The 13,368-nt window shown below is 42.4% G+C and overlaps 1 protein-coding gene across 3 annotated transcripts in view; it reads right to left on the bottom strand.

Moving 5' to 3' along the window:
* Positions 1 to 193: 193 nt before the first annotated feature.
* RAD9A (RAD9 checkpoint clamp component A) overlaps positions 194 to 13,368 on the bottom strand; it is a 40,277-nt gene continuing 27,102 nt past the window's right edge. For 2 of the 3 annotated variants that reach the window (XM_088146294.1, XM_007425133.4), the window contains exons 2-12: positions 11,466 to 11,535; positions 10,105 to 10,175; positions 8,961 to 9,101; positions 7,669 to 7,783; positions 4,582 to 4,681; positions 4,003 to 4,112; positions 3,628 to 3,734; positions 3,465 to 3,529; positions 2,995 to 3,084; positions 2,341 to 2,539; positions 194 to 1,262 (exon numbers count right to left, since the gene is read on the bottom strand). In XM_088146294.1, coding sequence (XP_088002420.1) covers positions 1,158 to 1,262; positions 2,341 to 2,539; positions 2,995 to 3,084; positions 3,465 to 3,529; positions 3,628 to 3,734; positions 4,003 to 4,112; positions 4,582 to 4,681; positions 7,669 to 7,783; positions 8,961 to 9,101; positions 10,105 to 10,175; positions 11,466 to 11,499 — 1,137 coding nt within the window. In that variant the 5' untranslated portion in view covers positions 11,500 to 11,535 and the 3' untranslated portion in view covers positions 194 to 1,157. The remainder of the gene's footprint in view (positions 1,263 to 2,340; positions 2,540 to 2,994; positions 3,085 to 3,464; positions 3,530 to 3,627; positions 3,735 to 4,002; positions 4,113 to 4,581; positions 4,682 to 7,668; positions 7,784 to 8,960; positions 9,102 to 10,104; positions 10,176 to 11,465; positions 11,536 to 13,368) is intronic. The other variant, XM_015887547.3, reaches the window with a different exon arrangement.

Genomic DNA, 13,368 nt, shown 5'->3' with positions numbered 1-13,368 from the left:
AATGAAATGGGCTGGGATTGTGAGAAAAATGCTTCCCACTTTCAGAGAGAATACTCCCTCCCCTTCTCCTTTAAGGCTGGGGAGCCCATGAGTTTGAAGAGGATAGCACCTGCCCTGTACCATGAAGTGTACAAATGGACTAATCTGGGAAAATGTACAAGCAACTGAGAAAATTGTAGCAATGAAGTCAGAATCCGGTTGTAGCATACTTTAATATAGCAGCTCTGGAGGGTTGTTGAGTCTTGTACCGTCATCACTTGTTGGGAAAAGTAGTAACAAGATACTTCTTAGAAGGGCAGAGAAGCCAGACAAATCTTGGTCATTCCATATTTGACTTGATAAGGCCTTCTATGGAGAAGTACATGATGGAACTTTGGACAGTATTCCCTGTTATGTCCTCTGTAGAGGCAATCCTTTGATTAGAACTGTTGCTTCAATCACTTCTCTGTCTAAAATAAGTAATTCTAGGGTGTTTTTTTTTTTTGGCAACATGCCTGCTCTTCGGAAGCACTATACAAGACAAGTCCTTCAATTAAAAGTGGCTTTGGCCTTTAACTTCAAGGCTACATTGACTAACTGGAGAAACCAAGAGGAAGTAACAAGGGATCAGGCCCAGTCCTTTCCCACCTTCTATATTTACTGAATAATGGCAGTTTTAGGACCATCCTAGTTTTTTCTCCTCCTAATTTCACTTTCCATTCCCAGATGCCTTCCAACTAATGAGAGGTTTGGCAATAAAACATGTTAATTACAGGGAATGAGAGGAAAGTTGGCTCCAAACAGTGGAAGACTCTAAAGGAAACTTACAAGGTTGGTCTGTATTACAGCAACAATATACATTACCATCAAAACACTATATTTGTTACAAAATGAATGTGTTGGAGCTCTGCATTAGCTGCAAACCCAAAGCCAGAAATGTCTCCTACATTTCTGCTTTTCCAAAGAAAATGAAGGCTGGGGTGTGATGATGGTTCTATTAGAGTTCTACACTGGAGATACTAGTTCCATGATACTCAGTTCATTTACTAAAAAATGCCAACGAAGAGCTGTCTCTGGTCAGAAAGTATTCCGCTGGGGTGGGTTGGATTAGGAGTCTAACCTGCCAAAGACTCCTTTCAATTTAGAGGTGTGCTGCGTGCATAGCAATCAAGATGAGCTCACGAATCTCCCTCGCTGTCCTCCGCAAGTACCTCTTGGCTGGAAAAGGAATGAGTCCCCGCCTGGGACTGGCTTAGAACTGATCCAAAGAATAAGGAACGAAACTGCAAAAGAAAATACAGTTGGGGAGAAAGAAATCTGAAAAGGTACACGCATTCTTGAGTCTTTCCTCATCAGGAACTGACAACAGGAGAGAATTTAAAAAGCACACAAAAGTTTTCTCTAGAAATGCTTGAAGAAAAGACATAGATGACGTTCAGAATAAAGTTTGCCGTACCTTTAGGTTGAATGCTTGCTGTCTTTCCCTGTTCCTCCCAATCATTCCAAAGCTGCTCCCAAATGTGTATTTTTCACCACACCCCTCTCTCTGGCACGCCATACACCACACCCTTTTCAAATGACTTTTAAAAAATCCCTGATTTTGCAATAGAATGATTAACAAAACCTGGCTGCTGCCATTAAAATTTAGTAAATAATGGCTCAGTTCCAACTGAAGAAGTTTGTCATAAGTTAAGACGGACTGCAAGGGATGGAAATAATTATAAGTAATTAAGCTGGTACACAGATCGCAGTAAAGTACAGTCAGTTTAGCCACAAATTATTGAATGACACAATAGTGGATCCATGCATACATAACCCTAGATCATGTTTTACAAACCACAATGGTTGGATGTAAAGAATGCATAAGTGGTCCAGGAAGTTATGGTAGGCAGTTCCCGGTGCAGGTGCCCCTGTGATCACCACTGCAGAGGTCATATGCACTTTGGCTCAGCGTGCTAAGTGGATCCTGCTATTCCGTTGCTTTCAGTAACAGTTACGATCAACTTAACAGGACTGATCTTTTCTCCAAGAAATTCTCCCTTGAAATCCCCACCCCACCCATTTCAGCGGCATCACCAAGACACTGCCCCAATATGACTTTTTTAGAAGCTTCTTCCCTGCTTCTGAACTAAGTGATGTGTCATACACTACAGTAGTCACTAGTACATGCAAAAGGGGCAGTGTGGGTAGATGCCATAAGTGCTGCAACAGTCACACCTTCCTATACTGAAAAGTATGTGTATCCATGCTCCTGCTTCTCCCATCCTTGAATATGGATGGTCAGGAGATTCTCCAGGCCAATGCCTGACACCCTCCACTATGCTTTCATGCCCTGAGCATGCACAAGCTTGCTCCACCTACCCTCTTCTGTGGTGGTGTGCCAAGGACGGTATCCTCATTTTCACTCTCTGACTCCCCGGTCTCAGACCTGGAACATCTTGTGTGGAAAGTAGGGCTGGGAGATGGTTCCACTCCATCGCATGTGGTTTCCATGGCTACCATGTAGGCATCAATGTCATCATTGGTGAAGTCACAGGCTGGGGCAACTGGCTTGTGAGTGCTGGAAGAGACAAATGGGGACAGGCGTGTTAGCTACGGAGCCCTAGCTTCCTTTCTTGGAGAAGGCACCCTGTTAATCATAGGGGAAGCCTTCCTTCCTTCCTTGGGGACACATGGTTAAGTTCTTATCCAATCAATTAAGTCCTCATCCCAAACACCAAGGATTTGATACAGCTTGCTGACTAGCAGAGAACAATTTAAAGCCAAAATACTAAACTATTCCAAAAGTAACTAAAGCACCCATGGATACCCACTAAGATGGTAGTGCATCAAGACTGGAGAATGGCAAACAGCTCAGCTGAAAGGCAACAAAATTGCCCATTTGAAAGTGATGCTACCTTCCTGTATGCCAAGGAGAGATGGAGGCCCTGTTAAATGCTTTGTTCTCTTCCAGCAACTTGTTTTCTCTCTGTCTGTGCCAAGAAGGTTTAGCACAGGAGGTAGAATATTTCTTACCAGGCTGGCAAACGGCTTTCTGATTCAGAAAGTGTGGCCAGGACCAGCTGCAGTTCCAGCACAGGATCCTCCACAGTAAAGATAGCTGGCCTGTGAAGATAAAAATAGGAAGGGTGGGCATATGTATTTCAACTGGAAGGAAATCAAAGAAAAATCAACAAGAATGGAAACATGTCCAAGCTGACCAGGCCAAGATACCAATGCCTCTGGTGAAGCAGAATAGAAAATAAGTTCACCGATGCTTACAAAGACTGCTTTTTTTTTTAAGAATATAAGCAGGATGGTTAGATCAGACTAGGGTCTCTGAGAAGCCTTTCTGGAAACCCGCAAAGCAATACTGTGAAACACTACTGATGCCTTCCAGCAAGTGTTATTCAACACCGTACTCTAAAGTGGCCTGCTGCCACTGTAGATGGAAGCTCTGTTTGATCATTAAGCTGCTTTTGCTTAGTAAGTTCCTTAAGTCCTACCTGCCAGGTATGTCAAAGTGGATATCAAGGGAAAGATTTGAGGACTCAGCAAAACTCAAAAAACCCTAAAAATGGGGAAGAGGGAGAGAAAAGTGATGAAGCAGGTTGGAAAGAACAAACTCTACCCATCCTAAAGCAGGCAGGGAGCTGGGTGCATTCTCACCCGGAATTCCTTAAGGCAGAAAGTGATTTGTGTTTCTTGCTTGATGTGGAAGGCCTGGAACTCCTCCTCACTCAGACACATCTCTGTCACCATCATCCGACTTGGCTCTGTCACACAGAGATGGATCAGAAAACATCTCTTCATACAACCACTTGTCTCCATTCCATACAATTTTCCATGAGGAAGCACAATAAAAAAGACAGATGCGGACTGATGAAGATAGTCTATTCAAGGTATTTACAGCCACAATGCTAGGAAGAAACCCTTAGGCTGAAACGTGCTAGCCACAGAATAGTTTCTCAAGGGAGGCTAAGGAAGCCTTGCCTTTGGAGCTTTGGGGGGTGAGTTGGAAGCACGGCCTGGTGGGCAGCTCACCTGTCTCTTCTTCCAGGTAACTGCGGAGAGTCACCTTCCCAGCAGGGCTGGCACCCAGAGTCACCTCAGCCAGGGTCAGTGGGAAATGAACCACAGCATCTGCTAACAGCCTGAATTGGATGGAGGAGAGGCAGGAAAAGGCTGAGTAGGAGAGGGAAAATTTCATGGCTGAACATCCCCAGTTCCCTTCTGTACTTAGTACTTATTGTCTTAGCAATTTAACTTGGATGGCAGCACTGTCTTACACAAAGCATTCATCACTTTCTTCCCATCATTTGTTCACATAACATATTCTCATACTCAGTAGCTCAACTGGGGGGGGGGGGAATGTATAATTCCCAAAACATCCTCCCACCCATTTCAACATTTGTAAATTACGCCATGCTGACAGCATAGCAGCCTTGCCTGCTGAACAGATGAGTAGGAACAGCCTATGGACAGTGGGATTCCCTGTGCGAAGGACGCATACAACACATGCATGTGTTGTATTGCCATTGCCATTCCTACAGATGCAACTAAACCATAATAGCCTCCCATCCCCCTGCCTTGCAATCCCTCTCAATCACATCATAATCCCACCTGGGAGGGGCACGCAGCAGATGGGCATATTGTCTTTTGTCAAAGACAGCCTGTAACAATTCACATTCCTGGAATGACAAATCATGAGTCTTGACAACCCCTGCAGTGAATATGAGAGGGAGGGAGGGAGGGGGAGGGGGAGGGGGAGAGGGAGAGAGAGAGAGAGAGAGAGAGAAAAGAGTGAAACTTGTGAGGGGAAAAGTAAAAGCTTTTGATGAGATATGTGCTTATTAAAAAGCAAAATACTTTTCTATGCATTCATTAAAGATAGCACTGTTAAGACAGTTCATGCTTCTTTCAGGTTAGATCCAATTCACAAGCCATCCATACACAACTGTTTCCTTTATTTTTATTTATTTATTTTATTTATTATTACATTTTTATGATGCCCATTTCCCCCCAACGGGTGACTCTGGGCGGCTCACAGTTAAAATCAAAAACTCCATCAACAATTAAAAATATCCCATAAATAGTTAAAATAAATTAATCCATTAAAAATCAAGTATAAAAAACAAACCCTGTACATAAATACTAAAAACATTCAAGATGACGGGGGGAGGGGGGGCAAGGTCAATCACTCCACAAGCCACCTCCACTGGTGCAAGCCCCCATCCAGCCCCCAGGCCTTCTGGCACAGCCAGGATTTCACCCCTTTCCTGAAGGACATGAGAGTGGGGGCACACCGGACCTCGGGAGGCAGATTGTTCCATAGGGTGGGGGCCACAGCAGAAAAGGCCCTCTGCCTAGACCCCACCAGTCAAAATTCCTTGACTGGTGGGGTCCGCAACATGCCCCTTCTGCTGGACCGAGTGGGGCGGGCTGAAGTAACTGGGGCGAGACGACTCCTCAGATTTATGCAGATCACGAAAGCTAAACTCTCCTTTTATTTGAGCTCAACTTCTGGTGACTTTGTAGACATGACCACGCAGGTTTCTTAGAATCAATAGAGAAGTAAGTTTACTACTGACTTCTTTTGCAATTTTTTCAATGTCCCCATCTAGCCTGTAGCCCAGGCATTCTGTGATAATTTCCTATCCATGATGCTGCTTAGCTTCCAGGCCCAGATTGTCATCCACACACACTCCCTCCCCCCTTCACCAGTTCACCATAACTGTACCTTGAGCACAACAACACACATAGATCCTTTCCGATAGCATACAAATGATTCCACAATATAGATATACAGAAATAAAGAGATACAGATAGCTATCACCAAATCTCATAAGATTTCAGATGCTCCCAACCTGAAATCTTGCAAGATTTTGGCAAAAAGGCTCAAGTGTTCCAAACTTTTAGGTAGAAATGCTTTAATATTTTTTTATTTTAGTGGCTGCATCAGAGACCATCTGCTGTATTTGCACAGAACGTAGTAATAGATAGTATCATCAACAGTATACTTTTACAAAATCACTTTTCCTAAACAAGGCATAATTGAAATATTGCAGAATAAGGGACATCTTCAGATCATATAATTTGGAGGCTGCTGAGTATATCACTGCTACCATATGGAAGAATGACCTTCACAAGCACAGACTACTCTTGCTTCTTGTATGTGTGAGATACCGTCCTTTTTTCCCATCAACTAAAGTAAACTGATAAATGAAACCACAGAAGCACTTACAGTACACTGAAAAAGTATACTGTACATGTGAAAGCGAGAAGTTTGTTCCTGTTCATAACAACCTTCAAATATATGGTTTGAATATAAATTGATTCCTGTTAGTGAAAGCTATTGCAAAGAACTCTAAAACATCCAACATTCTGCTGAGGTAAAAAAGAGGCATTTAAATCCAGTTCCCTGATTGGATTTCTCTTACCCCCCACATCCCAGGAAACCATCTTTTATTTGATCTTCCCACTGCAAATAATGGGAAGTCAGTTATACATCAGTTCCAGGACCAGGGGAAAAAATCGGGAGGGAAGGGTGTGTGTGGAAGGAGAAGAGAAGGTGTCTGAAGGCCTGTTCACATTCACCCCCTTTCTTTGCCCTCCAAAGCTGAAGAACCAATCTCAGAGAAATAAGAACTGCAGTCATGTCTGCAGGAATAGAGAAAGGAGACGTCAGAATTTCAGTTTCCCCCTCTGAGGGTGAAGAATATCTGACTCAGATTATTGGCCTGATATTTTTTCTGCCCCATAAGATTACACTCTTATGCTATGGATTTCAAAGAAAACGTTGTCACTAAAATGCAGTAAGATACAAAAAAGCGCTAGCGAGGATAGGCTGAATTCATCAACGGGAACCTGATATCATTCATTAGTAAATTACATGTTGGCAGGAAACTTGCAAGCCTGATTCAGAGTTTAAGATTATTCCATGCAAGTGACATCATGTGGAGAGGCAGCATGACTATTTGTGGTAGTCCTGTCTTGTGGCTGTCTACTTTGTAAGATGTGGCACCCCCCACCCCCAATCATATTCTGAGGAGAGGCCCAGAGATGATAAGCCCTTGAAGTACAACTTATGGGAATGGCTGAGAAGAACTGGATATGCTTCTTCTGACTGTACCGCTGAAGCACTGAAAGCAGGGAGATAGGGATAGCAGAGTATGTATCAGCAAGTGCTAACTGTGTGTAGCTACGTTCACTCTTTCTCTCTATGTTATGCTTCTTATGGATGAGAGGAAAAAAAAAACCAAACTAATGACCCAACCAATTTCTCTGCAGGAATTTGCTGGCACTGGGGCTGGACGTTCTATTCCTGGCACCTGAAGGCATCAGATACCCATTTTTCATTTCCTTAGCCTTCCGCAAGTGAACAAACTCTGATCTCTTCATTCGTACAGAGTTTCAGGCTCTTTGCAGCCCTTTACTACTCCAGTTAAAAAGTGGTACAGGCCTGTGGCTTTTACAACTGACTTTCAATAGATTCTTCCCTCTTGACTGTACTTCCTTTTCCAAATTCATTTGAACCACTCTTGGATCCCACTCTCCCACTTAGGTATCAATAAGCTGTAAGATTCCTGAACCATGGGTGATCATTCCTCCATTCAAATGACCACTGGGTCTAAGTCTTGCTGCACCCCCTTTCTACTGCCTAAAGTTAACCCCTTTCACATACAAGCAGGGCTCTTCCCCAGCGCTCACCGTATTTGCAGTGCAGCTGCACACGGAACCGGTTCATCCGGGGATTCAGTGACAAGAGACATTTCTCCACCGTCTTCTCCAGGGCAGGGAGTGAGCGGAATACAGCTAGGAAAGACTGCAAGGCACAAGGGCGTGAGATTGTTCTTGAACAAGTGAAAGCCACCGAGAGTGCCACATTCTGTGTAATGCTTGAATGCCAAATTAGGATGGGGAAGATTCAAGTTCAAACCCCAAGATAGCTTGTAAACTCAGTGGGCCACTCACAGGCCAGGTTCACTTAAGGAGGTCAGTCACAGACTGAACAGCTGGATCTGCACAACCTCCTAAGCTGGAATAGTTTTAACCTTGGTTAGTTTTATGCGTGGCTTTAGTGCCTTAAACAAACCCAGCTCATTTGACTGGTTTATTATTCAATGTCTTGTATGAATTCAGAAAACTGTTAATTCAGTAACCGTGTTAGCAAGTTAGTGAACTCACAAACTATCTTTGCATCTAACTGTGGGAAGAAAAGGGAGAATTACCCATACGAGGGAGAGGCAGCCTGTGCCCTTTAGATGTTTTGGAGAACTCCCAGCTCCAGCTACAATGCCCAGTGCAGCGATGCTGGGAGTGTCATCCAAAACATCCAGTTTGCTTGCTCTTGATCTGCTTGACCTTGAACCACCTGGAGAAAAGGCAGGAGACTGGTATACTACACTGAAGCAATAATCACTGCTTAACTCTGTGGCCACTAGCCTCCCTTCTGGCCCTCTGAATTTGTGGAATCAAGGTGCACTTCAGGATATCAGGGGACTGTCTCAATCCATAGACCCTGTAATGGAAGAAACCTGCTGGCAGAAGGGAGAACATCCTGGAAATAGCCACATCACTGCATCTACATCAGATTTCCCCAACCTGGTGCTCTCCAGATAGGCACTGGAACTGCCAGGCCACCTGGGAACTATCAGAGCAGCTTTCCCAAAAAATCTAGAGTGAGTCAGATTAGAGAAGGCTGACAAACAGTATATGAGATGGCAAAAATGTGACCGGATTATACTACTTCATATTGCTGATGGAAAATGGCATAAAAGAATGTTTTTCTGTACACAAAAACAGCACCAGAAGAATGGTTTAACTCAGCAGTTCAGTGACATGCTAATTTTCTGCTACTACCTGCAGTATGAAACAACACACTTCCATCCATGCCAGTGACTGCAAAGAGGTCCAGAGGCCACAAGAACCCAGAGGGGGAATATTTACTTGAGTTCTGAGGAGAGGCTGCACACTTTCTGCAGCTCTCAGGAGCACCTCACCTTCATGAGCACTTTGCATCGGAAAGCACCCACATCTGGGTCTGATCCGGATTCCCCAGGCTGGTAGCGCTGGAAGAAGAGTGAGGTGAACAGGAAGCAGGCATAGGCAGAGCGAGATGTGTTTATTGCACGCAAAGACAACTGGGAAGGTAAAACAGGAAATAACAGTAGCACAGGAATTGTCTCCCCATCCCTCCAGCCCTTAGCTTTCTCTTAGGTTTCGAACACCAAGCAACTAAGAGAGGGATGCTTGATCAGATCAGGTCCACCATTCAATTATCCCAGCTAGCGTCTATGGGCCTCCCACAGGCAAACCATAGAGGAAAGAGCAACTTTACACCAGCATTCCCCAGCAGCTGTTACTGGAGACATTCTGATTCTTTTTTTCTGCTCCAGCTATACAGTGGATCTTTTGAGGTGAACTCTGACCAGAATAATACACAGTGTGACTGCTGTCACCCAACATAGTTAAATAAAAGCATTCCAATATTGGCAATTTTATTATGCATTCCTTTCTTTACATTCCCAACAGTGAAACTTGCCTTTTGCTACAGTGCAGCACCCTGAGGTTGCTATTTTTTTTCAGGTATCTACATGATCCCCTTCCTGGTCAGTCACTACATGCCTTGTAAAGATTCAGCATAACTGGTCCAAACATGAAGCAAACCTGAATTATCAGGCAGCTCCTGGTACAGTCAAAACTGCTGACAATTGAGCTACAGAGACACAACAATTCAGACTATATTGCAGCCCTGCTTTGGTCATGTCAGTGTTTACCAGGATTCTATTGTTCTTCCCCCAAAATAATTTCTTCACATTTGGCCACCTAGGGGATATGCCCCTAATGAACAGTTTTGAGATTTGTATTCAATATATACATTGCATATATTAACAGCCTCAGCACAGCAGGTTTCCATTGTATCTTGTCCTATCCTTTATAATATATTGCAAGTTTTTATATAATATTTCTGCATCAGACTGGCAAATGAACTAAATTCCTTAACTCAGTTTTCCCATAACATTTTACATTTAACTTTTTTAAAGAAGTGCATTAATTTTTCGTTGAAACATATCCTTCCACTTACATAACATTCATTTAAAAGTTCTCCAAGCCCACACAAATATCTCCTAGATCTCATCTTACCCCTTCCTGTAATGGTTCAATGTAGATTTCATCTCCAATCCGGGAGAGAGCATGTATCGCCTTCCCCAGGGCTGCAAAAGGGACAGAAGAACATAAAGGACTGGATAAGTTGAAGTCTCACATAATGTGAGATGCTGTTTCTTACACTAGCTAGGAATCTGTGTAGGCTGAGACTATCTACCACAACTTCCTCCTCCTCCTAATTAACTATTAACAGCAACTTTACACCAGTATTCCCCAGCAGCTGTTACTGGAGGCATTCTGATTCTTTTTTTCTGCTCCAGCTATACAGTGGATCTTTTGAGGTGAACTCTGACCAGAATAATACACAGTGTGACTGCTGTCACCCAATAGAGTTAAATAAAAGCATTCCAATATTGGCAATTTTATTAAAAATGAACAGGACGATCCTTTCTCTCTAATACTCCATTTATTCTTAGTCTCTCTATCCTGTAGTTAAATACTGTTGTTTTACTGATAAGAAAGCTCCTTCAGGAGTGTGTTCACTCTACCTATACTCCTTTTTGGGAAAGGCCAGACCACATCAGAAATTAACACCCCTTACACAAAATGTAGGGGTCTTCTTGGACTCACAAAATTGGACTCAAGGAGCAAGTGGCAGCTGACACTAAGAAGGCCTTTATGCAAATCCATCTTATGTGCCAATTGTGTCCTTATGTGGACCAGGAGGCCCTTCAGAGAGTCGCTCACACTTTGGTCAACTCATCTTTGGACCACTGCAATGCACTCTACATAAGGTTAACCTTGAAAGCTACTCAGAAGTTGCGGCTGGTCCAGAATGTGGCAGCATGAGCAATTATAGTTGTATCTCATCAGACTCATGTAACACTTTTGCTTCATGAACTGTACTGGTTACAGAAGGCTTCTGGTTGCAATTCAAGATGCTGGTTATTATCTATAAAACCCTTCATGGCATAGGGCCTAGATATTTAAAAGACCATCTGTCTTCTGTGGCTTCTACTGAGCCCAAATGATCATGCTCCAGGTCCCATCCGTAAGCAGTGTCACCTGATGGGCCCCAGGAGCCACACTTTCTCTGTCACAGCACTCGGCTTTTGGAACACCATCCCGCCAAGATATGTTTGACCCCTACTCTGGCCATGTTCAAAAGAACTCTGAAAACCTGGTTCTTGCCCCAGGTCTTGGGTTAGAGTGGGTGGTGGGTCCTGTATGTTTGTCTTTTTATGGTTGCTTTTCTTATGGCATTGGATGGGCTTCTTTTGTTTGTTTTAATGGTACTGTATGATTGTTTGTATTGTACGCTGCCTGGAGTTGTTGTAGAATTAGGTAGCCTTATAAATTTCTAAAATAAATAAATAAAATTGTTGTTCACAGCTCACCTTTCACATTGCCCCCTGTAACTATGCACTTCATGCCAATGGAGAGATGTCACAGAGATCCCTAGTACAACTGGGAAGAAACAAAATGTTTGTACTATTACTCTTCACTTATTATCCAATAGGAACTCTACTTTGCAAAGAAGGTACTAGAAAATTAGAGAAAATAAAAAAAATATGTATCACAAATTCAATTTTTTGCAATGAATCCACATACTGTCTATTTAGATTAATAAGCTTTATTCATACTTGTAGGCATTTGAAGGGCATGAGGTTTCTAATTTGCATTATGTTTGTTCCCCAATGTCAGCTCCTACTTTAATGACAATATGTAAGTTAAAAACATAATAATTTATTGATTCATATAATACAGAAATATTATGAAATCTGTAACAGAGTATGGAAAAGATTCTCAGTCTAAGGGCCAAACAAGTCAGTTGGAAAAACGGATTAAAAACTGTGTTGTTAAGGAAGGAGCAGTAAGCTGTCCTCCTATGTTTTTTTCAAATTATGTCTCTTGAAGATGCTATTTGTCTTATATTGTGAAGAGAATAGATATTCTAAACCAACCTTCCTCAGCCAGATACCTTCCAATGTGCTGAACTGTGTTGGGTAGAAATTCTAGGAGTTGAAAGCCAACATACAGAGAGGGCACTTAATTTGCCCTCATTTAAGCTAGAGTAATTTATTTTTGTTCTTTGATCTCTTGTCCAATCATAAAACATTTTTTTACTCAGAAATAAGTATACTTCAGTTCAGTATGCTTTCTTTCATAGTCAGGAAGGATACAGCAAACACAGTACTTGGGTACAGTGCAGTCAGTGACCAAATAACAGCATTCAGATTTATAGACAACCCTTTAATATGATGGTTATCCAAGTTTATGCTCCTACCACTGATGCAGAAGAATAAACAGTTGATAAGTTCAACTTGAAATTAACAGAACATGTAAGCAAGATGTGCTGCTTGTGGTTGGAGACTGGAATGCCAAAGTTGAAAACACTAAGAAGGAAAATATAGACTACGTGGCCTAGTAAACAAAGATGAAGCAGGAGAACGACTTATCAGTTTCTGCCAATCCAATGACTCCTTCATTGCTAACACATTCTTCAAAGAAACAAAATGATGCCTATATACATGGTCATCACCAGACAGAGGACACAGAAATCAAACTGATTTTATTATTGGTACAAGGAGGTGAAGACTCAGTTATAATAGCAAAGATGTGGTCGGGGGCTGACTGTGGAACAGGTCACTACTCCTGTATAAGTTTCAAGGCAAGCTAAAGCAGAATAATAAAGCCAACTAGTTTCCACAATATGATCTTGAGCAATACCCATTATTTTCAAGGAGAACATCAGGAATTGCTTTAAAGTCCTGAACATCACTGATTAGAAACCACAGAAACTGTGGAATGAAAACAGTAATGATGTAAGGATGAATGTGAAAAGAGACTGCCGAATATCAAGAAACAGAAGCAAGATGGATATCAGAACGAACAGTGGAAACTGTCAAAAAGAGAAGAGAAGCCAAAGCCAAGAAAAACAAGAATCTCAGGAAGAAACCTGACAAAGAATTTCAGAGCTGCTAGAAGAGACAAGAAACAGTATTACAAAGACATCTGAAAATATACTGAAGATGGGAAAATACATGGTAAAATAAGGAAGACAGGTCCATCCTGGAGGAGGTCCATTTGTATGGTTGTGTCAGCCTCCCAGGTAGACCAGACAGGGAACACAAGATGAGCTAATTCTACTGTACCGTAAGGCTACATGAACAGAATCTTGCAAGCCTGAAAATACAAATCTCCTACCTTCTCTTTTTACAGCCTGATAAGTTAGGTTCCTTTCTAACTTTCTTTCTCTACCTGTTATTTAGCTGTGCGCTCCTGACGATTTTATCTGAT

This window comes from Python bivittatus, unplaced genomic scaffold (assembly GCF_059951505.1).
Source record: "Python bivittatus isolate LINGU-HERP-01145 unplaced genomic scaffold, Pbiv_v1 ctg000480_np1212, whole genome shotgun sequence".
Taxonomy (NCBI): Eukaryota; Metazoa; Chordata; class Lepidosauria; order Squamata; family Pythonidae; genus Python; species Python bivittatus.
The sequence above is the reverse complement of the archived record's forward strand: the minus strand, read 5'-3'. Positions and strand labels throughout refer to the sequence as shown.